The sequence below is a fragment of the Sciurus vulgaris genome, assembly GCF_902686455.1.
Source record: "Sciurus vulgaris genome assembly, chromosome: 17".
Taxonomy (NCBI): domain Eukaryota; kingdom Metazoa; phylum Chordata; class Mammalia; order Rodentia; family Sciuridae; genus Sciurus; species Sciurus vulgaris.
The window spans coordinates 45,255,917-45,283,278 of record NC_136478.1 but is presented as its reverse complement, the minus strand read 5'-3'; the positions used below and the strand labels follow the sequence as shown (position 1 = coordinate 45,283,278).

The 27,362-nt window shown below is 39.4% G+C and overlaps 1 protein-coding gene across 4 annotated transcripts; it reads left to right on the top strand.

Annotated features, from left to right (window-relative positions):
• ZNF793 (zinc finger protein 793) lies at positions 1-26,799 on the top strand. Of its 4 annotated transcripts, XM_079118834.1 has the most exons (9): positions 1-1,627; positions 2,334-3,067; positions 4,109-4,238; positions 11,852-12,062; positions 13,589-13,738; positions 18,161-18,221; positions 20,897-21,032; positions 21,804-21,899; positions 24,254-26,799. In XM_079118834.1, the coding sequence occupies exons 5-9, from the start codon at positions 13,677-13,679 to the stop codon at positions 25,234-25,236; spliced, it is 1,338 nt and encodes a 445-aa protein (XP_078974960.1). In that variant the 5' UTR covers positions 1-1,627; positions 2,334-3,067; positions 4,109-4,238; positions 11,852-12,062; positions 13,589-13,676; the 3' UTR covers positions 25,237-26,799. The 4 variants fall into 4 exon arrangements, with proteins under 4 accessions (XP_078974960.1, XP_078974962.1, XP_078974961.1 ...); XM_079118835.1 differs by lacking the exon at positions 13,589-13,738 and having other exon boundaries at positions 5-3,067; XM_079118836.1 differs by lacking the exons at positions 11,852-12,062; positions 13,589-13,738 and having other exon boundaries at positions 4-3,067.
• Positions 26,800-27,362: the final 563 nt, after the last annotated feature.

The window sequence follows — 27,362 nt, the reverse complement described above, 5'->3', positions numbered from 1 at the left end:
CTGCTTTTATTGGAGTTCTCAGTTCCCTCTTTACTCGTTAATTCAGTGTCTTAAATATTGAGGTTTTAATCAATTTTTAGTAAAACTTAATAATAGTATGATCCTTTACCTTTCTATAACACAGATGCTATAGTGTAGATCTGGTATGTTCCTCCAAAAGCCCGTATGTTAAAGGCTTACTTCCCAGTCCATGTTGCCATTGGGACATGGATGTGGTGGAAACTAAGAGGTGGGGACTGTGAGAGGTCTTTGGGTCATTGGAGGCATGCCCTAAAAGGAGATAATGCAATCCTCGTCTCCTCCCTTTCCTCTTTTTTTCCAACTCGCCACAAAGTGAACAGTTTTTACCACACAATGTTCCCATAAAGTGCTGCCTTCCCACAGGCCCAGAGCAATGGGCCAATCGATCATGGACTGAAACCTCCAAAACAGAGCCAAAATAAAACTTTTTTAAAGGTGGTTTGTCTCAGGTGTTTATTACAGTAAAGGAAAACTGACTAACACATCATCAGACATGTACGTCTCTGATTCTTGTTGCTTTCTTTAATACTGAGTGATTACAGACAGATCACCTCATTCTGCAGTTTCTGTAAGTTGGCTATTACTAAAGTATTCTCACAGTATCTGTGGCAGTCTTTAATATTTTCAGTTGTTCCTTTCTGGATTGTATTTCTACTATTGCGGTTGGGTGAATAATGAGAAGAAATGATACATATGTAGATTCTGAGGCAGTGCATTTAATTTCCAGCAAAAGACCCTCAAAAGCTCTTCTTCCCTTTGACTTAATGCCTGACAATTTACCAATTGTTACAGTTTCATCAAACTATCCTAGAATGAGAACAGCCTTTGAAATGAGAGAGCCAGTAACAGGCCAGTCATTAACAGGCACTCTATAAATGGTTACTTTTATTAATTACTATACTTCAAAGCACAGTCATATAAACCAGTTATATTAATTAAAACCATACAAGACTCTTAAGCTCTTCGTGAAATTTTAAAAGACTAGCACAGCCACAGGCTTTGTCTTTTTTTTCATTTTTTGGTGGGAGGACTGAACCCAGGGACACTTTATCACTGAGTTACACTCTATGCCCTTTTTATTTCTTATTTTGAGACAGGGTCTTGCTAAGTTGCTGAGGCTGGTTTCGAACTTATGCTTCTCCTGATTTAGTCTCCCAAGTTCCTGGAATTACAAGCATGCCCTACTGTGCTGAAGTAGGCCTTTAATTTTTCTATCATGTGGAAAAAGAGGAAACTGCTAATAAGTCCCTCTATTTTGATAAAAACAATCTCACAAGATTAGCAACTTAAGGAATTGTGATAGTATCTTTACCACAGCTTTTGAAGTTATCTATTGATGCATAACAAATTATCCCAAACTCACAAGCTTAAAACAACAAACATAAATTTGATGTCTCACATACTTTCTGATGGTCAGGTATAAGGCTGTTGCTAAAGATGGGTGGGTTTTTATTTATTTTTATGGTGCTACGGAGTAGGTCCATCATGGACTGAGACCTCTAAAACCATGAGCCCTCAAAAAACTTTTCCTTTTAAGTTGTTCTTCTCAGGTTTTTTGATCACAGTTATACAAAGCTGACGAAAACGGCAACTAACTTCTCCCACAGTAAGTTATTTGGGTGTGTATGTGGGAACACTTCAAGCAAGTCAAAATGTCTTTTATAACCTAATTTAAACTGTGAGGTGCCATGGCTTTGTACTGTATTAGTCTCACAGACCAACCATGGCATGATGTGGAAGGGGTGTACACAGTGGGTGAATACTAGGAGGTAGGAATCATTGGAAACCATTTGGGAGATTGTACCCCATTGCTATGATAACCAGTTGAAATTAGGATACTTAAAAAAATCTATTGTCATAGGACAAATCAATCATTTCTAGAGATATTCCAATGCCTGTGATGTGCAAGTACTGCTTTATGTGATATTCAAGGAATATCAAGGGAATGCTTTCATACCGAGCTCTTCCCCAGGGCACTCACCATTCCCAGATTTAGACCCCCGGCTTCTTACTACATGCACCTACATATCCTGCCTGAGAACAGCCCATGAAGCAGGCTGGAAATTCTGGGGCTTTAACGCCCGTAAAGCCCTTAAACAATAAGGAAGGGAGATGCTGTATACATGTCTCAGCTTCATCGGCCCTTGGGTGGGACAACTTGGAGGTGATTTCTACACAATCTCTCTGGGTTCTGCAAAAATAGAGCTCCCGTTGCTCACGGGCAATTTGCTCATTGATGCATTCTATTGGTTTTCCTCCTTCCTGTCTCAGTGTCCCAAAATTAACTGCATGCTTTTACATTCTTGTAAAAGGTCGGATTCTGGGGCAAACCACCTAAGATAACGACAGCACTTCCAACATTTTTCTTTTTTCAGTGACTGGTTAAGAACTTCGAACCTGCTCCCTTCTGCGGCACCGCCCACTCTGTGAAGCCACGCCCCTCCCCCATCACCTCAGGTCCCCTGAGTGCGAGTCACTTCGTTGTACTCCAAGTCTTAGGGCTGGCCCCGAAAAAGTTTTATATTGCTGGAAGAGAGTTCCTCCTAAGAGACGGCCGCACCCATTGCACGTAAGAAATCATAAAACTATGTGTGGCCATCTTCACTGTCCCGGCTAATGGAGACAAAGTTTAGCTTCGAGATTCGGACCCCGCCATATTGGTCACAGCAGGCTTGAGCGTATGTGTCTAAAAGCAGCGGCGACATTTGTTTTAGAGACCCAGGGGCACTTGGCTCTTCTCTCCCTAAGAGCCGCATCCCTGGTCTAGCAAAGAGTTTAGTCATGCGTTGTACGGTGGAGTTCTAAAAATGGCCGCCCCCATCCAGCGTTCATCGTGCAGGCGCCGCCATTGTACCTCCCATTAAAGCTCTGAAACCCCAGAATCCTGTTCTCTGGAAGGTTACCGGGTAGCATCTGACAACCTGTAAGTCGCGACTGAGCCTGCGCACGGGTCACTCAGGATGGGAAGAGCTTACACCACCGTGAGGCCGTGTGGTAGGGTGACCAGTTGTAGATGAAAGGCGCCGATCCAGGATAAACGCGAATGGTCAGTGTGAGAAACAGTCAAACATCAGGACCTATTTAGTATGGTGACTGGGGACTACGGAGGCCCGACGGGGTCAATTATGGGAACCTGTAAGGGTCAATATCAAAGTGACTGAGGGGTTCAGTGATTGGGTTCTGAGTCTCGTGGGGGACCCGTAGTGGGGGGCGGAGGTTTGTAAGAGTCAGTGGCAGGGGCTCTGTGAAGAAGATGGAATGCGAATGTGTGGGAATTAATAAACCAAGGCTCTTTGAAATATCTCGATTGACTGGATGCATGGTGGTCAGTTTTCATGTTCTTCATGGATCTGGGGCCAAGTGGGGTTCTTCGAAGGCATTGATTGGAAAGCATTAGGGCTTCGGACCATCGGTGATTCAGACTTTACGTTATCATTGGGAATTTGAGTGTTAATGACTGAACTTTTGTAGATCTGGGAATGAAGAATAGAGGGATCAGTGAGGATCAGTGATTGGTACTCTGAGTTATTGAAAGGGGTGGGACTATGGAGGTCGGCAATTGATCCCGGATCATTGGAATGTCGAAGTCAGTGTGGACTCATGATTGGGATCTATGTAATTTGCTGTCTGGCCATCTGTGTGATCTGAACTGTGGTCATATTTGTACATATGAGAATATCATTGACTACAAGAACCTCTGGGGATTAGGGATTTGGGCCCATGAGTGGAAACATGTTATGTCAATGATTAGGACGCTTAAGGGGTTTGGTGTGAGGGAGGCCCGTGAAATTCAAGGTAGGGGACAAAAAAATCAAGAATTTGAGGCTTCCACCCTGCATAATGGGAAAGCATTTCACCCTTGTGACACTGCTCCACTGAGCAGCCGGTTGCATCAGATCCCTCTTGGCCAAGGCCCACCTAAAAACTCTTTTGAAACTCCCGTCTTTTAAGAGTTACCCACAATAATAAAAATGCTTTAAAAGAAATCAAATGGTAAACTTTATCTTAAGTAATACACTGTTAAATATATTGCTTCTATTGCTCTTGTCAGGAATTTGATGCATATTTCTTCTAATGTTTCCTTTAGTGTTCTTTCTGGCAAAAATAATGACATGTCCATCTGTGACAGCATCCCAAGAGTGAGCCTGGTTTCTTACTTGGAGGCAACCAGGATGGGTGTGATCTTGCCTGTGGTTAGACAACAAAGAGTTTACTGAGTAAGTATCTAAAATAATAATGTAAGATTTGACTGAAAGAGTAAACTGAGTTTGGAAAATGCTTTAATCTAGACTCAAAAATAAATTATCACAGGAAAAGAAACTAGTTTTGGAAGTTGCGTGTTCTAAGAGTCATTTCATGTTTTTGTGTACTTTTTAGGCATGTTGTGTTTGACTTCCATGAATCAGTGTCATATGAGTACTGATAGAGCAATTCAATAAAGATAAAAACCACAAAAAAAAAAAAAAAAAACCTTAAATCTACTATTAGAAATTGTTGTTTATTGGGCTGGGGATATAGCTCAGTTGGTAGAGCGCTTGCCTCGCACATACAAGACCCTGGGTTCAATCCCCAGCACTGCAAAAACAAAACAAAAAAAATTGTTGTTTATTAAGTTAAAATTGAATTAATAGTCACTAAGATGGCTGAGACAAGATTACAAATAAAATGTAAATGGAGATTTTAACCATTAGCCTAATGAAAGGGGGCATTACTGAAACAATATTTTAATTGATTTTAAAATAATTCAGTCCTTATGTAACCTTTAGACAAAGCACAATGCTTATAATGTCTTAAGAAACAAAGGAAGCCAGAAGCTAAGGCAGGAGGTATTTTCAGAAACCATACAGGTCAAGTTTTAATATTAAGGTCAGAGAGTATTTTTCAGTTGCACAGAGTAAGGAGTTCAGTATTTCCTTGTTCTCCAAGCAGATTTCCTTTGTCACCTATACTGTGGTCAGTATTGCATTTGGGAGCAAATAATTTTTCTTTGAAAAAATTGTTATCATAAACCTTTTGATGCATGCAAAATAAACATGGGGCTGGGGATGTAGCTCAGTGATACAGCACTTGCCTAGCATGTGTGAGGCACTGGGTTTGATCCTTAGCACCACATAAAAATAAATAAATGAAATAAAGGCATTGTGTCCACCTACAACTAAAAAAATTTTAAAAAATTAAAAAACATAAATATAAGCTTAATGAATTGTCACAAAGGAGCACTGCTGGTTAATATGCTCAGATCTGAAAACTGTATTATAGTACCCTGAAGGTCCTCATGATGCTCCCTTCTAGTCACCCAATCAATGAGATCCTTTCTCCCAACTTCTAAGATCACAAGCTGGTTTTACCGGTTTTTGAATTCTATTAATTGAACTCTCTTTCCCACCACCCCCACCCTTGTGATTGTACTAGGTATTGAACCCAGATCTTGCACATGCTAGGCAAGCACTCTACCACCAAGCTACATCCTCAGCCGCAAATAAGGCACTCTTTTTTATTTTATTTTGTTTTATTTTTTAAATTTTATTTATTTTTATTTTTACAGACTGCATTTTGATTCACTGTACACAAATGGGGTATAACTTTTCATTTCTATGGCTGTACGTGATATAGATTCACACCATTTGTGTAATCATACATGTACAGAGGGTGAAGATGTTTGTCTCATTCCACTATCTTTCCTCCCCTCCCCCCCTCCCCTCCCCTCACTTCCTTCTACACAATCCTCCATTCTTCTCTTACCCCCGCACCCTGTTATGTATCATCATCCACTTATCTGAGAAAACATTCAGCCTTTGATTTTTTGGGATTCACTTTTCTCACTTTGCATGATACTCTCCAACTCCATCCATGTACCTGCAAATGCCATAATTTTATTCTTCTTTATCGCTGAGTAATATTCCATTGTGTATATATACCAATTTCTTTATCCATTCATCTGTTGAAGGGCATCTAGGTTGGCTCCACAATCTAGCTGTTGTGAATTGAGCTGCTATGAACACTGATGTGGCTGCATCACTGTAGTATGCTGACATTAAGTCCTTCGGATATAAACCGAGGAGTGGGATAGCTGGGTCAAATGGTGGTTCCATTCCAAGTTTTCTGAGGAATCTCCATACTGCTTTCCAGAGTGACTACACCAATTTGCAACTCCGTCAGCAGTGTATGAGTGTACCTTTTTCCCCACATCCATGCCAACACCTATTATTGCTTATATTCTTCATAATAGCCATTCTAATCAGAGTGAGATGAAATCTTAGATTTTGATTTACATTTCTCTAATTACTAGAGATGTTGAACCCTTTTTCATATATTTGTTGATCACATGTATATCTTCTGTAAAGTGTCTGCCCCAGTTCCTTAGCCCATTTATTGATTATGTTCTTTGTATTTTTCATGTAAAGTTCTTTATAAATTTTGGAGATTAGTGCTCTATCTGAAGTGTGGAAAAGATTTTCTCCTACTCTGTAGGCTCCCTTTTCACCTTATTGATTGCTTCCTTTGCTGAGAAATCCATCCCACCAATTAGGGCACTCTTGATTTTTTTTTTTTTTTTTTCTCTTTGTATGTCTTTTTTCCATTTTAAATAATTTCAGACTTAGAAAAGTTACAAAAATAGGACAAAAATTCCTGTTACACCCTTCATTCAGATTCTGTTAACATTTTGGCATATGTGCAAATAATTTCTTTTTCCCTGTATATATGTGCACATATGTTCTATGATCCATGTGATGGTAATTTGTAGACATGATCCTTTACCCTTATGAACTCCTTAAATATAAGGACATTTTCTTACATGACCCCAATAAAATTATTGAAAGCATAAATGTTAAAATTAAAATATTATTATCTAATCACAGGCCTTATTTAGATTTCTCCACTTGTCCCAGTAATGGCTTTTTTTAAAAAAAATATTTTTGGTTGTAGATGGACACAATATCTTTATTTTTTATTTATTGTTTTATATGTGATGCTGAGGCTTGAACCCAGTGCCTCACATAGGCCAGGAAGGCGCTCTGCCACAGAGCCACAACCCCAGCCTCCAGTAATGTCTTTTATGGCAACTGTTCTCTGTGGTTCTGGATTCTAATCCAGGATTACATGATTCTTTAGAATCCTTGTTTTTTTGTTTTGTTTTGTTTTATTTTGTTTTTGGTTGTTTGTTTTCTAGCGTTGGGGATACAACCAAGAGTCTTGAGTGTGCTAGGCAAACACTCTTTATCACTGATCTACACCTATAGCACAATAGAACTACTTTAATTTGGAACATTTTCTCAGTCATTATATTTTATCTTTTTTTTTTTTTTTTTGCTCGTATATTTTATCATTTTTGATCATAACATTTATGAGGAGTGCAGGCCAGTTATTTTTACAGGATGTATCTCAATTTGAATTTTTCTGATTTTTTCTCATAATCAGTCATGTTGTGTATCTTTGACAAGAATATCACCAAAGTGACATTGTATCCTTTTCAATGTACTCCATCAAGTGCACGGTGTTGGTTTGTCACATTAATGATGATGTTAACTGTAATCACATGGTTAAGATTATGTCCACCAGACTTCTCCACTATAAAATTATATTAATAAGTAATTTATGGAGAGATCATTTGAGAACATGTCAATAACCTCAAAGTTTCTTTCACTAGTGTTAGGCAAGAATCCATAATGATTCTGGCCTGAATTACTATTATTATGATTGTCAAATGGTGATTTTGTAATTACATCTTTCCTTCTACCTTTATTATAGAAGTTTTCCTTTATCCTCTCTGCATTTATTTGTACAAATGTACTAATATGTCCTTTATACATATAAAATAGGGGATATAGCCAGGTGTCACACGCCTATAATCCCAGTTACTCAGGAGGGTGAGGCAGGAGGATTGCAAGTTCAAAGGTAGCCTTGGCAATTTAGTTTGATCCTGTCTCAAAATAAACAATTAAATGAGCTACTGGGGATGTAGCTCAGTGGTAAAGTGCCCCTGGGTTCAATCTGCAGTACCAGAAAAATAAAATAAATTAAAATGGGGACTGCAGATTTGAAACTTAACAAAACTTTAAAAATGTTATGTTAGTTGGGGAGTCAAAGCTCAGACCATCATAAGAAAACATATTGGGAAAAAAATTCCTCATAGTTTCACCATCTGTCCCCGGTTACTTCATCTTTTAAAATCGAAGGGTAGCAGTGATTTTAGTTCAATTCAATGTGCATATCAGGTATTGTATCACTCTTTAAGAAACGTAGGGGCTGGGTTGTGGCTGAGTGGTACAGCATTCAGTGGTACTGCCTACCATGTATGAGGCACTGGGATCAATCCTCAACTGCATAAAAATAAATAAAATAAAAGTATTGTGTCCATCTACAACTAAAAATATTTTTTAAAAAAGAAGAAGAGAAACCCATCTTCACTTGGGGAGAGAGCAAGACTGAGAAACTAAAAGCACACCATCTACAGCCAGACAAAGTGGATCTGAATCTCAGTGCTACCTAATTACTTCACCTCTCTGGGGCACTATGTCCTGTCTGTAAATGGAGTAGTACCTGGTTGAGAGGGCAGTGTGAGGATTGAATGAGTCAATATGTGGAAATAACTCAGTGCCTTATTTGAGGTCAGGGCCTAATAAATACAAGCCTAATTTATTTTTTCCTGCTTCTACAATCTGTTTCTAAGATGTGTCATAGTTTTATTTGTTCTTTTCCAAGAACCAGTTGCATTACTGGGTGAAAATGCTTACTTTGATTTATTGTTTTTACTCTTATTACTATTGACTTTAGTATATATATTCAAATAAATAGATAAACATGAGGATCTTGAGAGTCAAAAAATTAAAGCATCAACAAGTGAAATTCCTGGGCTGAGGTTGTGGCTCAGTGGTGGAGCACTTGCCTAGCATGTGTGAGGCACTGGGTTCAATTCTCAGTACCACATATAAATAAATAAATAAAATAAAGATCCATCAACAGCAACAAAAAGGAAAAAAGAAAAATAAACTAGCCTTTAAAAAGAAGTGAAATTCCTTCCAATCCCTTCACTCAGAAAACAACAATCAATATTTTCAGACTTAAATAATTTTTTAAATAATTTTTCAAAAATAGTTTTAGTTGTAGATGGACACAATACCTTTAACTTATGTATTTATATGTGGTGCTGAGGATTGAACCCAGTGCCTCACACATGCTAGGCAGAGCTCTACCACTGAGCCACAACCCCAGGTCCTAAACTTACATAATTTTAAAAATAGAATCTTGCTTTCACACTGTTTGTTGTAACTTATAATTCCTACATCAGTGTATATCACAAATGTTCTTCCACGTCAGTGAGTAGTATACTTGTCCATTTTTCTTTCTTTCTTGGTTTTGTTTTGTTTTTGAGACAAAATCTTGCTCTGTTTCCCAGTCTGGTCTCAAGCCCCTGGGTTCAAGTGATTCCTCTTCTTCAGCCTCCTGAGGAGCTGGGACTACAGGTATGCACTGTCACACCCAGATTTTACATTATCCTCATTATTATCATTATTTGTTGTTTGCAGTGCTAGAGATTGAACTCAGGCCTTGCACATCTGAGCAAGCAGGCTACCACTGAGCTATATCCCCAGACTTCAGTTATTATTTCTAATGCCTACATTATGTTCCATTTTGTAACTTATCATTATCAGCTCATTCTTTAATTCCTGGGACATTTTTATTGCTTCCAATATTTTATTTTTAAAGTAAAACTAAGATGAAATTCCTTATACCGCATGTTTTTTTCCACTATGCTAATTAGTTCGTTAGGCAGCCTTTAGCTAAGTTAATTGTGATAGGAACAGAAAGATTTGAAACACTTGTAGTTTGGGCAGAAAAGTGTCATTAAAACTGGGGCTAAGGAATGTACAGTACAGTACAGCCACTAAAGAAACGCCAAAGATTGTGCCCAGAGATAATAAGAAAGATGGCTTGAGGATGTCTCAAGAATTGGGAAGACCACACTCATCTCAGGTTCAAGGGTGTAAAAGTAAAAGTTCCTTTGAGAAGAGACTAGACAGAGGGACCTAGGAAGTTGTTTCACCATGCTCAGCCACCCAGATACTGAGAGGCTGCTGAAGGCTTGGTCCCAGGAGGCTTGGCTACTGCTAGAGATGTTGGAAGACCTTGGTGCCAACCATATGGTGCTGGTTCTGCAGGAATGCAGGATGTGGGAGTTAGGGGATTATGGAGGTTTCCATCAAGATTTCAGAGGAAGGACTGAGGGGACAGGCAGGCTGTAGCAGGGTGAGGTCCCTGTGCAGTCTCTGAGAGGGCATTGCGTGGAGATGTGAGAAGGAAGCCAAAGCTGTGGAGGAGACCCCCAAGACTAAGAAATGCCAGTGCTGTGGAATGTCTACCAAGGAAAGCTGCAGGAACCAAGCAGACACAAGCCAAGAGAGAGGCCATGTGGACTGCAGCCAGCAAAGCCATGGGGTGGAGCTACACAAGCCCTTAGAGAGAACATCACAGTGCTATATGCCCCAGATGCTGGACATGAACTACAGGACTTTGTTTACCAATCTGGATTTCAGTCTTGCTTTGGTCCCATTCCTTCTTTCTGTGCCCCTATTTCTCCCTTGTGGAATGGAGATGTTTATTCTGTACCTTCATATATTGGATATTTGTAACTTGCTTTTGATTTTTACAGGGACTTATGCTGAAAATTTGCCTCAAGTCTCAGAGGAGACTTTGGACTTGGACTTTTTGGGCAATCTTGGAACTGTTTAGATTATGGGGACTCTTGGAAATAGACTTAATGTATTTTGCCTTGTGAGATAGGCATGAGCTTTTGGGGGCCAGGGATGTAATGTTATGATTTAGATATGAGCTGTCTCCCAAAAGCTCACTTGTGAGACAATGCAAGAAGGCTTAGAGGTGAAATGATTGGGTTATGAGAGCCATCACCCAATCAGTGTGTTAATCCTCTGAGAGGGATTAACTGGGTGGTGACTACAAGCAGGTAGTGTGTAGCTGGAGGAGGTGGGTCATTGGGGGCGTGCTTCTGGGGTTTATATTTTGTCACAGTGAAGACAGCTCTCTCTCTCTGCTTCCTGGTGCCATGTTCCCAGCTGCTTTCTCCACCACATTCTTCAACCAAGATGTTGTGCCTCACCTCCAGCCCCAAAGAATGGAGTCAGCTGTGTCTATGGTCTAAGACTTCTGAAACTGTGACCCCTAAAATAAACTCCTCTTAACAAAAACAAAAGAACATAGAGCCAGGCATGATAGCACATGCCTGTAATCCCAGCGACTCTGAAGGCTGAGGCAAAAGGATTGTGAGTTCGAAGCCAGCCTCAGCAACTTAACAAGGTCCTAATCAACTTAGTGAGACCCTGTCTCAAAATAAAAAATAAAGAAGGCTGGGGATGTAGCTCAGTGGTTAAGCACCTCTGGATTCAATCCCTGGTATCAAAAAACAAAAAAGAGCATAATAGATTGTTTTTAAAAGGCAAGTGAACAATATACGAGAAAAATGTCTTCTTTTCTCTTTGTAAGTCAAAGAAGGGAAAAATAAGAAATAAGTGATGGGGAAACTGAGACACACAGTGACTAGTTCATGCATTGTCACCCACCGATAAATGTTAGAGACTGTGTTTGAACCCAGGCTGTCTGGCTTCTAAGCCTCTGCGTGATAGCCTCTTCCTGTTTCTAATTTCTATAGAAAAGGAAATGGGCCTATGGAGGGAAAGGTCTGACCTAGATTCCAGCAGTCAGAGAAATTCTTGGCTTCAAATTTGTCACTCCCAGGCTCAGGGTCTTTGTGGAAATACTCAAGCCCAGAATGGAACTGTCACTCATCCATGTTCTCCTCCATGGGTCTCTGCAGGCTTTCCCCCTGAGGCCAGGAATATTTGGGAGAGGAGAGTTGGATGATACTCACCAAGGGATCTGCTTATCTTCAGGTTCCTGGGTACCCTGCAGATCTTTGGATCCTTCCGTCTTGCTGGACAGCAGGGCTATCCAGCTCCTGCCAGCCCTCAGGGCCTCAGAACTTTGTCCACACCTGCAGAAGGCCCTGCCAGGGGCTGCAGCTAAGGGTGAGTAACTGTTGTGAGATGAAACTGTCAGTGCTTGGCAGGCCAGGTAAAAGACCCCATCTGGTCTAGGAGGAGGAACCTTGGGACAAAAATCCTCTTATGAGGGGGTCACTGAGGTCCCAGACTACTACTAATACTACTACTACTACTACTACTACTACTTCTTTTTTTTTGTACTGGGGATTGAACCCAGGGGCACTTAACCACTGAGCCCACATCGCTAGTCTGTTTTTATATTTTATTTAGAGACAGGATCTCGCCGAGTTGCTTAGGGCCTTACTAAAGCTGGCTTTGAACTTGCCATCCTCCTGCCTCAGCCTCCTGAGCCACTGGAGTTACAGGTGTGTGCCACCGCACCCAGCAGTCCCAGACTTCTTGCCAGAGCCAACACTGCCAGGTGTGAGGAAATAGCATCATCCCTGAGCTAGAAGCTAAGCAAGAACCAACTTAAGGGTGTTACTTCTTTACTCCTTCTATGGACTGTCTGTGACTAAATGATGAGAGAAGAATTGACCCCCAAGATCCAGGGAGATAAGAGAGAGGGAGAGGCAGAGAAGGCTGTAGTCACATTAGTCACATTGCAAGTGTGATAGACATGTTCTTTTTTTTTTTTTTTTTAATGTTTTTTTAGTTGTTGATGGACTTTTATGTGGTGCTGAGGATCTAACCCAGTGCCCTACACGTGCTAGGCAAGTGCTCTACCATGGAGCTACAGCCCCAGCCCGATAGGCATGTTCTTTCAGATGCACATTTGTCTAACTTTGCATTCAACTATCCTGTAGGTTGGGATGTGGCCACTTGTGATTTGTGCCACTTCACTTGGCCTCTGGGAGTATGGGAAATTCACTCTGTCCTGACCTAGTGGCAGGAAAATCCCTGAAATCTCAGAATGGTTGTAGTACCAGGATCTGCAGACCTACTGTGTCTATAATTTTTTTAATTATTTTTATTTGGAAATTATTTTTTATTTGGAAAACTTAAAAGAGATTACTTATGTATCCTTTATAAAGAATTATCTAGGTAAACCTGTGTGTGTACTTGTGTGTATATGCTCTGTGTGATATGTGACTGTTTTATATGTGTGTGTGTGTGTGTGTGTGTGTTTGTGTATGTATAATTCTTACCTTTTACTTCAATTATTTTAGCTAAATTGCAGACATGATACTCCTTTACCCATCAATACCTTAGTGCCTATTTCCTAAGAATGAGAATATTCACATAGCCAGCAGTTTTCAGAATCAGGCAGTTAACATTGATTTAATGCTATTGTCTAAGCCACAGTCTATATTCACAGGTCAGCTAATAATGTCATTTTATAGCAACTTTTGTTTTTCTGTTCCAGAATCCAATCAGGATCACATGCTGCCTGTAGCTGACATCACTTTAGTGTCTCTTCTTTCTTACCTCTCTCCCCACCTTCCTTTTGTGTACTGATGATTGATCCCAGGACTTTATGCATGCTCAAGCACTCTCCAGTTTTTTAAAAATTTTTTAAAATTTAATTTAATTTAATTTTTTTGAGACAGCATTTCATTACATTGCCCAAGCTGACCTGGAACTTGCAATCTTGCCTCAGCCTCCTGACTAGCTGGGATGCCCAGCCCTTAGACTTCTATGATCAGGAGCAGATCCTTGGCCTTTGTCTTACATGAAGTGGACATTTTTAAAGAGTATAGGTCAGTTATTTTATAGAGTGTCACTCAATATGATTTTGTCTGATGTTTGCTCATGATAACATTTAATTATGCATTTGGGGCAGGAATGCCACAGAAGGAATGTTGTATCTTTCACAGTACAGGAGTCACATACTGTCATATATCTTCTTACTGGTGATGTTAACTGCTTGATTAAGATAATGAATGCCAGGTTTGTCCAGGTTAAAGCTTATATTTTTCCTTTCATATTATTAAATATTAGGTCCTTTGTTTTGTTACTGGGGATTGAACCCAGGTACATTTTACTACTGAACTACAGTCCCAGTCATTTTAATTTTTTATTTTAAGATAGGATCTCAATAAGTTGCTTAGGGCTTCACTGAGTTGCTGAGGCTGGCCTCTACCTTGTGATCCTCTTGCCTTAGCCTCTTGAGTCCCTGGGATTACAGGTGCATGCCACCATATCAGGCTTATGTAATTATTTCTCATCCAACTTTCACCAGTGGTTTTAGTTGGCATCTATTTTTTTAAAAAATTTTTAGTTGTAAATAGACACAATGCCTTTATTTTATTTATTTATTTTTATGTGGTGCCGAGAATCAAACCCAGTGCCTCACACATGCTAGGCATGTGCTGTACCACTGAGCCACACCCTAGCCCTAGTTAGCATCTGTTGATGCCATCATCTCATTTAAAGCTGACGGAAGTGATTTTACCCAAGTTACAGACCTAAATGGACACAGCTAGAGCCCATACACTGATATTTGGGTCTTTCAGGCCAGCACACTTGCTATGTTTCATTCAACTGGAACCCTGAAGCTCTGGAGACCAGGCAGAGGCTGGGTAACCAAGCCTTGTGAAGTGAAGGAGGAAGCATTCTCTCTTAGAGAATTAGATTAATTGCCCCAACCTGGAGGGTCCCAGGTCTTTCTTGCCAGGTCAATTCTTTGTCAATACTTCAGTTCTTTCAAAGAACCACCCTCCATTTTCAAACCTCCTATGGATTTTCTCATGATGAAAAAAGTCACTGGACAATAAATATGCAAATAGTGAAGAGTGTGCTTTATGATTCTGGGTTAGACTAAGAAATATTCTACCTAAATTGAGTCATTGTTAATATTTAATTGCATTCCATATCATACACATACATATTTGGTACTGGAGGATTGAACCCAGGTATACTTTACTACTGAGCTATATCCCCAGCCCTTTTTATTTTTTATTTTGAGACAGGGTCTTGCTAAGTTGCTTAGGCCTTACTAAATTGCTGAGGCTGACCTCGAACTTGAGATCCTCCTGTCTCCATCTCCCAAATTGCTAAGATTACAGGCATGTGCCACTACACCTGACTGAATTTTTTAAATTCTTGAATTTTTTTCAGGGTTTTTTGGGTTTTGTTTTTTAGTTATAACTTGTGTGGGAACAGCATTTGGTTAATGAATTTGGATTTAGCAGTGGAAGTCTGCTGTGGGGTAATGAAGTTTGAATTTTTGGCCTTCAGGCCTGCCGATCAAGATTGCTAATCAGGATACAAGCTCTTCTTGCCCCCATATTAGTGATATAATTTTCCTGCCTTGAAATCAATTCTAGGCAAACCAAAATGTGGGTTTAGTCTTATCTTTCCTTTTCCTTTTCCCTTTGTCTTTTACTGAAGTATGAAATATATAGAACAAAATATTCACATCTTAAACGTACAACTTGATAAATTTGGGGGGATGGTTCTGGGGATTGATCCCAGGACCTTGTGCATGCTGGGCAAATGCTCCACCACTGAGCTACAGACTCATTTATTTTATTTTGAGACATTGTCTGGACTGGCATCAAACTTAGTCCTCCTTAGTCTCAGCCTCTCAAGTAACTGGAATCATGGGCATGCACCATCACCATGCCCAGCAACTTGATGAATTTTTAAACATGTGTAAACTCCTGTAACTACCACTTGAATTAGCGTTTTCATCATCTTAGAACTATGGTTGAAAAACTATGATCTGCAAGCCAAATCTGACCTGCCTTTTGTTTTTGTAATGGAAGTTTTATTAGAATATAACCACACTTATTTCTTTATGTACTATTGTCTGTGGCTGCTTTCTTACTATGAAGTGGAAATGAGTAGTTGCAACAAACAGCATCTGACTCACAAAGCCTAAATATTTACTGTTGGCCCTTTAAAGAAAAAGTTTTCTGACCCCTATCTTAGATGAGTCCTCAGCCCATCTCAGCAGATATGTCTCCCCAATTCTGACTGTTGTCACTGAATTGAACCCAGTGCCTCATACATGGTAGGCAAGCACTCTACCACTGGGCCACAACCCCATTGTTTTGTTTTGTTTTGTTTTTTCCATTGTTTTAACTATCCTAGGACTTCATAGAAATAGAACCATACACTATGTTGTCACCTATGTTTGACTTTTTCCATTTGATATAATGTCTGTGGAATTTATCTATATATCTGTGTTGTTTCATGGATGTCAGGACGGTTCATCTGTTTTTGTTTTTGTTTTTCCTGTTTTTCTTCTTGAGATGGAGTCTTGCTATGTTGCAAAGCTGGTCTTCAATTGGTGGACTCAACTGATTCTCCCACCTCAGCTTCCCAAGTAGCTGGGTCTATAAGGATGTGTTATCATTTTTATTTATTTATTAAATTTAATTTATGTCGGTCCTGGGGCTTGAACCCAGAGTCTTGTAAATGTTAAGCACATTCTCTTCCTTTGAGCTACACCCCAGTTCCAGTCAATTCCATTGTATGGATGTACCATAATTTTTCCAGTTTTCCCAGGCCAGGTCTAGGATAGTTTACAGTGATTAAAATTGCTCTGCACAATCTTGTGTGGACAGTGCACATTTATTACTCTGGTATATATCCAGCAGGTAGAACTTCTGAGATAGGAGATTTTAGGTTCATCTTTAGCCAAATAATTTTCCAGAATGGCTAAACCAGTTTGCATTCTCACCAGCCTTGTGTGAGAGCTCTTGTTGCTCCTAGATGTGGCTTTTCATTTCCAGCCTATAGATCATGACATAGTGCACTCCTGTGAGTGAAAAACTGAACATTCTTTATTAGTGATTTGTGCCAACATGTTTCCATATTTCCTAATACATGGATGATCGTCAGTAGCTAATTACAATATCAGATAATTTAAGAAAGAAGAGGTTTTAATATTGTGATTTTAAAATACCACTGCAAATTCATAGTTTTTTTTTTTTTTTTTTTTTTTTTTTTTTTTTTTTTTTTTTTTGCGGTGCTGGGGATTGAACCCAGGGCCCTGTGCTTGCAAGGCAAGCACTTTACCAACTAAGCTATCTCCCCAGCCCAATTCATAGTTTTTATAGGCTAAAATTCTGTGACATGTGCACTCATATGACAGCACCAGCCCATAAGGTATTCATATGTTTATTTTCGGTAGACAGGACCAGTTTTCTTTTAACACTCTTCCTTATATGACTGGAGTCCCTTGTGACTGACTCCTGTGTCCCTTGCCATGACCCACCCACTGAGGTAGTATCCCTGCTTTCTGATTCTCTCAAGACTGTGGAGGTATATCTTGTTTCAGATGTGAACTCAGCCATTTTCCAAGGAGCTCCATTTCTATTTAGTGAAAATTAGAGGTAGAGTGATAGAGGTAATAATCTGGATACTAGCAGGGAATATTAGGTTTTTCTAGTTGAGGGGACATCACCCCAGATCACTTCAGTGAGAATAGACATGAAAAACCTAATTTGAAAACTTAGACCTTATTATTTTGGTGATTTTAACACAGTTCTAACATTAAACATTCAGGTATATCACAAAATGTTTACTTATACTCTTAAAACTATAATTTACCATTTTTCTTTTATAATTTGTTAAGCCATAGTATTTCTTAAACATATGGATTAAAAGCAACATAATTTTTTATGTTGGAAATTGTTTTTTGTTTTTGTTTTTGGGAATGGAGGTCTCACTATGTTGCCCAGGCTGGCCTTGTATTCCTGGGCTCAAGTGATCCTCCTGTATCAACCTCTGGGTACCTGGGACTATAGGTGTACGCCACTGCACCTGGCTTTGAAAGTTATTTATTTTTTTAAATTATTTTTAATGACAACAAGGTGTAGTTTTCCATTAATTATTTATGACCATAGTTTGAGACTATTTTACTGTTTTACAGTTAGTTTTTCTTTGGGTTCGTTGTAATATTTTCATAAATTATCTCTTGTTCAGAATTTAGGTCTAATTATTTAATTTCAAGGGTTTTGTTTTTTTTTTTTTTTTTGACTTTCATTTATTCTTTGGTAGAAGCTTTTACTTCTTAGAAGTCTGTTTTATGCATTCACATTCTGACTTGAATGGCAGTCATTTTATTTTTCTACCACAGTGATTTTAAAACACAGAAGAATTTGCAAGTTCCAAGGCAGATCTTATCCTCACAGCTGTTTTCTGTTCTCCCTCAATCCTCTTCCTCCCAGTCTCTACCTTCACAGGTCTCCACTCTTTTTCCAAGAACAGCAGAAAATGTTCGAGTACCAGGTGAGTATGACATTAAGTAGCCAAATTTCCCTTCTTGGGGAAAGTGTCCTAGAAAAAAAATAAAAATACCCATTATAAGCATAGACACTGTCATGGGCTGATTCTCAGGAAAACAGATTTGGAGATGGAGATTTTAGCACATAGGGTTTATTGAGAGGGCTCTTGGAACTCCTCTGAGGCAAAGGAGAAAGGGCAGAGGGAGTTTTGAACAGAGGCCTGAGCTGATCTCATAACATGGTGGTAGTGCGCCTGGTAGTACACCTGTAATACCAGTAGAGGCGGGAGTTTGAGGCCAGCCTCTGCAAGTTATCAAGACCCTATCTCAAAATTTTAAAAAATAAATGAAAAGTAAGGTCTGGCGGTGTAGTTCAGTAGTAGAGCACTTGCCTGACATGCTCAAGGTCCTGGGTTCAACCCCCAGTACCTCAAAACAAACAAACTAAAACAAACTATGGAGCTGGGATAGCCCTCAATGTTGTCCCTGACTGAGGTGAGGGGATTTTAGTATTTTGAAATCAACCTTTGATTGTAGGTTGCCCCAAAGAAGAGAGATAACCTTGGGTTGGGCAGTTTCCACTGGGCAAAAAAAAATCTGAGAAAGTTTTCAAGCCTGCAGCATCCAGTCTTTCAGGAGGATTTGGGTGGAATACCACAGCCTCATCTCTGCACAGTCATGATGGAAAGACACTTAAACATATTAGTACTTAGAACAACTTTTTTAAAACCAGGTATATAATGCTTCATGGAGAATAAATACATGGAGTATGACATTCAGGTAGCTTTCAAGTTTGATCTTATGAGCACCAAAGCAAGGAACATTCCTCATTAGGAATACAGATGTACAAAGTAGAGAAGCCAGTGAGAGGTCAGTAATTGTTATCTTCCTGGGAGCTCAACAAAAAGGCAAACACAAATTATCCCATGATTGGCATTGCTCATGAGGAAGAAGAACATGAATATCTCTAGGGGAAAACTAGCTTTTCAAGGTACTTTTTGAAGACATTTCCCTGACGTACTGAGGCAGAGCCGTGCTGCTGGTTACAGAGATGCCGTGTGTATCTCCTGCGAGGCTATTAGAAATACAGAATGGAAGGCCTCACCCCAGACCTCCTGGAGGGGGTTTTTTGTGGGTGGGCCTGCAAATCTAATTTTAAATGGCTCTGGGTGATCCTTGTACCCAAAAGTATGAGAAGCAGTAGTATGGTAAACAGTCCTTACCAATAATAAATGCAGAAATAAGTTTAATACACAGGTTCATTAGTGTTTCCCATGAAACAGTCTCAGCCCAATAGCAAAACCCCCTGTTCTTCAGGGGACAAAAACGCTGGAGTCCTTTGCTCCTCAGTGATATGACAGTGTTGCTATTATTGTCAGAGTCATAGGAAGTTCTAAATCCCCTGTCATTTATGATTCACATACATAATATTAGGTGTCCACCTAAAATGAGCAACAAGAGACCAACTCTCTCCAAAACAAAGTTGATTCAGGAACAGCAAAGTATACATTGCCTCATGTATTTATCATTTTTTTTTTTGACGAAAGCTTTCAAAAACTCTCTTCTAGCTATTTTGAATATACAATACTTAATCATTAACTGTAGTTACCCTGCTATGCAGTAGTACACCAGAATATAATCCTCCTGTCTACTTTTTTTATTTATTTAATTTATTTTATTTTTTGTGGTACTTGGGATTGAACCCAGGGGTGCTTAACAACAGAGTCATGTTTTTTTGAGACACGGTCTCACTAAATTGCCATAGCTGGCTTTGAACTTGAGGTCCTTCTGCCTCAGCCTCTCCAGTCACTGGGATTATAGGGGTGTACATCTTCTATTTCTTCTTTTTTTTTTTTCTTGTGTGTGTGTGTGTGTGTGTGTGTGTGTGTGTGCACGCGCGCGCGTGCGCATGTGTGTGGACTAATTGAACATCTTTTAGAACTCCATTTCAACTGTACCTCTTTGCATTATGATTTTAGTGGTTACTCTGGGAATACAATATGCACCCTTAACTTTCCAGTCTGCTTAGAATTACTTTACACCACTTCACACAGAATGAAAAGGACTCACCGTGGCCTCCCAGCATATGCTTTGTGCACACACTTCATCATCTCATCACTCGAAGCCCTTTGTGTACTTTGCCCGTGTTGTTGAGTAACTTGCCACCTTCAAAATCACTCTTTTGCCTCCATGCCTTTGTTCACACTGTTCCCTGCAGAGTGCAGTTTCTTCATCTTCCTGTAGACTCAACTCCACATATCCCTGAGCTCTGAAACCTAACCAGACCCTGAAAAATTTAATGGACCAGTTACTTCTTTGCATGCTACAGTGTAGGCGCCCTGCCATTACAGCTGTCATGATGCTTCCATGCTGATGATTCCACAAAGTGCTCTCCCTGTGCCAGACAGTGAGTCCCATGAGGTCAGGAACCATCACTGTGTTCCCAGCAACCAGCAGTACAACACCCACTGTGGGTTGTTGACTCAAAGTATGAATGACAGTTGGTGGGTAGCTTCCAACATGATTTTCATGTTTTCCACCAAATATAGCACAAAGCTAGGAATAAGCTAGGAAAGAGCATCCTAGGCAGATGGTCTTGAAAAGCTCTGACCTTGAGCAGTATAAGTCAACATCATCCACCTCCTCCAACAGTTTTCCACATAATTTACTCTCATTTCAGCTTCAGCAGAGACCCGTGTCATTCAAAGATGTGGTTGTGGGCTTTACTCAAGAGGAGTGGCGCCAGCTGAATCCTTCTCAGAGGGCCTTATATCGGGATGTGATGCTGGAGACCTACAGTAACCTGGTCTCAGTGGGTAAGAAAAGCTTCACTATATAATTCAGAACATACCTACCTTGCTCAGTTACCCAGGCTGACCTCCTGCCTTAGCCTCCCAAGTTGCTGGGATTACAGATGTGTGCCACCAGACTGGCAGGATACCATTTTGTAACTACAGTAGAAGCACTTCTGAACCTTCTCCTAGTAACCGATGCCAGAAGACAACTCTGAAGCTAACTTTGGTGGAACAAATACCCCGACACTAGCATTTTAAAAATATATAGATTCAGTCACCTTCTTAAACATGTTATTTTAACTTTTCCATAGTATTTCTTTATCTACATAGTGTAGTGGCATTTGAAAGTCAGAATATTGGATTTAAAAAAAAAAAAAAACATTAGCCATATCCATCACACTGTAGCCTAAAGTCTGAAAGCAAGAAAAAGATTGGAAATAAACCTTTTTTGAAAAGTTTTATGAGGTAAGTACTTTTCAGTACCATTATTTTGCACTTTTGGAAACTGAGGCACACAGAGGTGTACTAATTTGCCCAGAGTCACCCTCCCAGTACATAGTGGAGCCAGAATTTGATCCCAGCAGCCTGGCTACAGAATACATTCCTAACCCTTGCACTGTGCTGCCTCAGTGGGTTTTGCCCGATTTTCAATCATCCTAGGTTACTAACTCCACTGGTTCTGGATGAAGTGTATATATACACCTCCCAAGTACAATATTTTTTGTGCAGTGTTCAAAGCTGCTTGAAGACCAAGGAGCTCATCCCCAAACCTGGATCATTTTCCTGGAACAGGTTATGAAGGCACCAAACCAGATGTGATCCTCAGGCTGGAGCAGGAAGAAGCACCATGGATTTGTGAGGCAGCGTGCCCAGGCTGCCATTGTCAGGGTAAGTGCAATAAATCTAGCAAAAGGGGTACCATAGGAAGCTGGCACCTTTGAAGTTTTGTTTAGGGTCCTGCTTGACATTTTTCTGAACATTTCAGCCTTCTTGATGACCCTTTGACCTCCCTGTGTCCCCACCACACCTATCTGGATGTTCCTTCCACCTCTACTTTAAATTTCAGCCCTGCTCTTATGTACTTGGTCCACCTCCCTGCATCCATCCTCTATCTCTTGAGGTCATGAACACCTCTTTCACATTCAGGTGTTCTCACAAATAATTAGAATTGTGGGGTGGCACTCCATGTTCTCCATGTGCCATGGTCTGCTCTGGGCACTTTACATGGATCAACTGATTTAACCCTTACAACACCTGTGAGGTTGTCCCCCTTTATTACCTCATTCACAAATTAGGAAACAATAAGAGAACATACAAGTAAGGGACAGAGCAAGAATTGGAATCCAGGTCCTCAGGCTTCTGAACCACACTACTCCTAACCTCTACACTTGGTGTCCTCTGGGGTGTATTTCTGCTTCATAAAACTGCCCATCTATCTTCCTGAAACCAAGATAACCTGGCTATCAACTATTCTCCCTCTTTTGAGAATTTTATAACTGCAAATTCCACAAAATGTACCTTGTCAGCTTTGCCTTCTGAATGTCGTGTGTTCTCTACACGAGCCTTTTCCTGCCAATGGGCTGCTTTTCCTGGTTTCCATAAGTTGGTTCTCTTCCTGGTCATGTCATTCCTTTAAAGAACTCATCCATTTTGAGACCACACGATGCTCATAACTGGTCCCTTTGCCTTATGGGTCCCTTTTGTACCCTTCTACCACCCAGCTCCCATTTTGCCTGTCTGTGAATCATTTCCATGGGTGTGTCCACTTACCCTGTTCTTTGTATGTAAAAACTAAAGTCATTATTTGTCCTTGCTGTCCCTCATATTGTCTCACACCTTGCTTGCTTACCTTCTTTCTCCTCCTCCTCCTCCTCCTTTTTTTTTCACTCCAGAGATTGAATCCAGGGCTGCTTTACCAAAATTTTTTGTCGAGAATAGGGCCTTGCCAGATTGCCTAGACTGACCTCAAACTTGTGATCCTTCTGCCTCAGTCTTCCAAGGAGCTGGGATTATAGGGGTGCACCACAGCACCCAGCTTCACCTTGCTTTCATTCCAGAGCTTTGCCAATGTGCGCTCATTTAAAATCTCCTTCCACTCTAATTGTTCTTTCCACATATACTGGTTTTCTTTTTTTAGAAATGGCTTTCTCCCCACTTCTCACTGACATCTCCTAAAATCACATCTAGTGTATCTCATGCCTGCATGTCTTTAAGTCAGGGGTTCTTAATTGTTTTTGTGCCATGGACTTCTTAAGAAGTCCATATGTTTAAGACCCATTTTTTACATATAAAAATAAAATTCATAAGATTATAAAAGAAATAGATTCCTAAAATACAGTAGCCTTAGAGTATATTGCTATTTATAGCTGTCTAGCCTAACAGGATAAACTCTGTAATAACTGCTGTATCAGTGCTTGTCAAATTCTGATGTGTTAATCATTTAGGCATTTTGCTAAAATAGATTATGATTTAGTATATCTGGGGCAGGGTCTGAGATTAGACGTATCTAGCAAAGTCCCAAATAAGGCCAAATGTTCCTCTTAAAGACCTTCACTTTGAATGGCAAGGTTCTGTATAACACTTAAATTTTATTTCTAAGCAGGGTTCAGCAAACCATGGCTTACAGATCAGCCACTTATTTTTGTGAATAAAATTTTATTGAAACAGCCATAGTCTTATGTTTACATTTTGTCTGTGTTTTTCTGCTACTAATTGTGACAAAGACCATATGGTCCACAAAGCCTTAAATATTCACTTTTTGGCTCTTAAAGGACCAGATTACCACCAGCATATCTATAATCCCAGCTACTCAGGAGGCTGAGACAGGAGGATCACGAGGTCAAGTCCAGCCTGGGCAACTTAGTGAGACATTATCTCAAAAAAGTGAAAAACAAAAATAGATGAGGTTATAGCTTTCAGTGGTAGAGTGTGGTATGTTTAATCCCCAGTACAGCAAAAAACAAACAACACAAAACAAAAAAAATCCACATTGCCAACCCCTGCTCTGTATCATCCCACCTTTGAAATTATTTCTGTATGTACTCCATTCTATTTTGTGCTAGTATTCCAAATCCTCACTACTTCTAGGACACTCTTCCCTGTATTGTGCTCTTTTGTTATCATTCATTCTATCCATGTACTGCGAACCCTTTAAATTTTGAGGGCATTTCTAAAGTAGTTTTATTCCAGATCATAATAAGAACAGATATTCATAAGGGATGATTCACTTGTACTTTCTCCAGAAGACTTCTGGCAAGTTAATACCCAGAGGAATAGACAGCAAGATATGCTTTTGGAACAAGGTGCATTCATCAGCAAGAAAACATTGCCCAAGGGAAAGCCCCATGAATGTAATAAGTTTGGGAAAATACCACTTTTGAGCACTGATCTTTTATCTTCAATTCAAAGCCCCAATAACTGGGATTCTTATGGAAAGAGTTTGAACCATAATTTAAACTTGATTTGTTGTAAGAGAAACTATGCAAAAAAGCAAGACAGATGTTATGGATATGAGAAATTGGTACAGCGTACAGACCATGATAGAAGATTTAATGGAGAAAAGCACTGGGGTTGCCATCTTTGTAAAAAGACTCTCAGCTGTAATCCAGCAGTTATGTATAAACCAGCAGCAACCAGTTCTCTTGTGTACAGACCAAAGAGGGTTCCACCTACAGAGAAACCCCATGTCTGCAGTGAGTGCGGGAAAGCCTTCTGCTACAAGTCTGAATTCATTAGACATCAGAGAAGTCACACAGGGGAGAAGCCTTATGGATGCACTGACTGTGGGAAAGCCTTTTCACATAAGTCAACACTTATTAAGCACCAGAGAATTCACACTGGGGTAAGACCCTTTGAATGCTTTTTCTGTGGGAAAGCCTTCACCCAAAAGTCACATCGCACAGAACATCAGAGAACACATACAGGAGAGAGACCCTTTGTGTGCAGTGAGTGTGGGAAGTCATTTGGTGAGAAATCATATCTCAATGTACACCGAAAAATGCACACAGGAGAAAGACCCTATCGTTGCAGAGAATGTGGGAAATGTTTCAGCCAGAAGTCATGCCTCAATAAACACTGGAGGACTCACACAGGAGAAAAACCCTATGGTTGTAATGAATGTGGCAAAGCTTTCTACCAGAAGCCAAACCTCAGTAGACATCAGAAAATTCATGCTCGAAAGAATGCCTACAGGAATGAAAATTTAATAATTGTGGAAAAGTCTTGAGCAAGATACAGAGCTTCATTGGGTATGGAGGAATTCATGTGTAGGAGAAATCTAACCAATTTAATGAATTTGGACAAAGGGTTTCATTGCAAGAGAAACCATGCTCCAGTTGTAATATGAACATATAGAAAAGGCTAGAGAGAATACTCTATGAGATATATACATGGTTACTCTGGCAGAGAAGAGTTTAAAAATGTACTAAATAGAATGCCAACAGAATACAAAATGTATGCAAAGAGACTTAGAAGTATATATGGTACTTTCCTCAGTGAGCTGCATAAGAAGAATTATTTGTATTTTAGAATTGTGAATGTGAATTTAATATAAATTGTGACTATCAAATCCTATGTCAAATAGTATATTAGAGCGCAATTTACCAAAGTTTTCCATTTTTAATATCACCAGTATCTTTTATTGTATTAACAATTTAAAAAATAATACTGCAGCCAACTATTTTAAGAACTCTAACATTACACCAGCTACATTTTCTCTACCTTGTTTGTAATAAATATAAATGGCTAAAGCAGTTGTTATTGACCCCTTTTCTGAATAATAAAGCAATGTTTTTAATGTCTTTTGATGTCAACCACAAACTTTACTAAAAGTGTAGTTATTTATGTTGAAAATGAAAGCTAAGAAATAGTTTACTATCCTGATATTGGATAAACAAAACACTGTAAACTTCATTACTCAGCATAATATTTGACAAAAGCTAGTGTTGCCCTGTTATAATGGATACTATATTTTCTTGGTCTTGCTTAAAATATCTTTTAGCAACTTAGAAGAGCCACTTTTTTTTTTTTCTTTTCTTTCTTTTTTTTCTTTTTTGAGACAGGTTCTTGGTAAATTACTCAGGTTGACCTCAAATTTGGGATCTTCCTGCTTAAGCCTCCAGAGTCACTGGGATTTCAGGCATGCACCACCAAGCCCAGCATAAGAGATACCTTTTGTACAGGTCTTAGAATTTAGAATGTTTCATGCAGAAATCAGTGAAGTGGAATTTCTTTTTTTAAATTGCAAATTAATGTAGCATCCACTTTTCTCCCCCATACTTTTCCTTGTGATTGTCCTGGACACTATACCCCAAGTTTTCCATCATTCCAGTGTTTAAAAAGTGCGTGTTTCCTTGAGCTGCCATGTTGTCCATATAAGAAAAGAAATTGACTTGAAATCCATGTTTCAAGATTTGCCTCCCTGTATGATTGCCTGGTCTGGGTGAGAAAAGGACATAATAGATTGAGACATGATAAAAAAGATGATAAAACTACCTTGTATAACTCTAAATAAACATGTTTTAAAGGAAATAGATCATCTCTAGCAAACTATGGGTTATGTAAATTGCAGTATGAAATAGAAAACTTGAATCTGGGCATGGTGGTATACACCTGTAATCCCAGCAATTTGGGAGGCTGAGGCAGAAGGATCAGAAGTTCAAAGCCAGCTTCAGCAACTTAGTGAGACCATATCTCTAAATAAATAAAAAGCACTGGGAATGTAGCTCAATGGTATCCCTGGCTTAATCCCTTGTACCAAGAAAGAAAAGTGGAAAAAAAAAAAAAAAAAAAAAAAAAAGAAAGAAAGAAAAGGAAAAGAGAGAGAGAAAAAAAAAAAAGGAATTGAAAACTTGATATAACAGGTACCATTGAAGAATTTGGAAAAGTGATTAAAGCCTTATAATTGGAAGACTGCTCCAGGCCCAAGTAAATTTGTGATTAGTTCTGCTCTTATTTTTTGTGGTTCTGGGGATTGAACCCAGCATCTTATGCTTGCAAGGCAAGCATTCTGCCAACTGAGCTATCTCTCCAGCCCACAGTTCTGCTCTTCTAAAGAAAGGAATATGAACGTTGGATATTTCAATCCTTAGATTATATTCTCCAGTTTATTTTATGAAGTCAATATAATTTGAAAAGAGAAAACTCCTGATCAGTTTTACTCATTAATATAGAACTAATATAATTACAGCAAATGGAATTCAGCTGTAATATACCTAAAGAATGACATAATGTGACCATGTAGTAGTTATCCCAAAGATGTAGAGCCTGGTCAGTATTGGGAAATATATCAATAAGATTAATAGCTTGAAAGAAGACTCACTAATATCAGTAGATGACAACAAGGCATTTAAA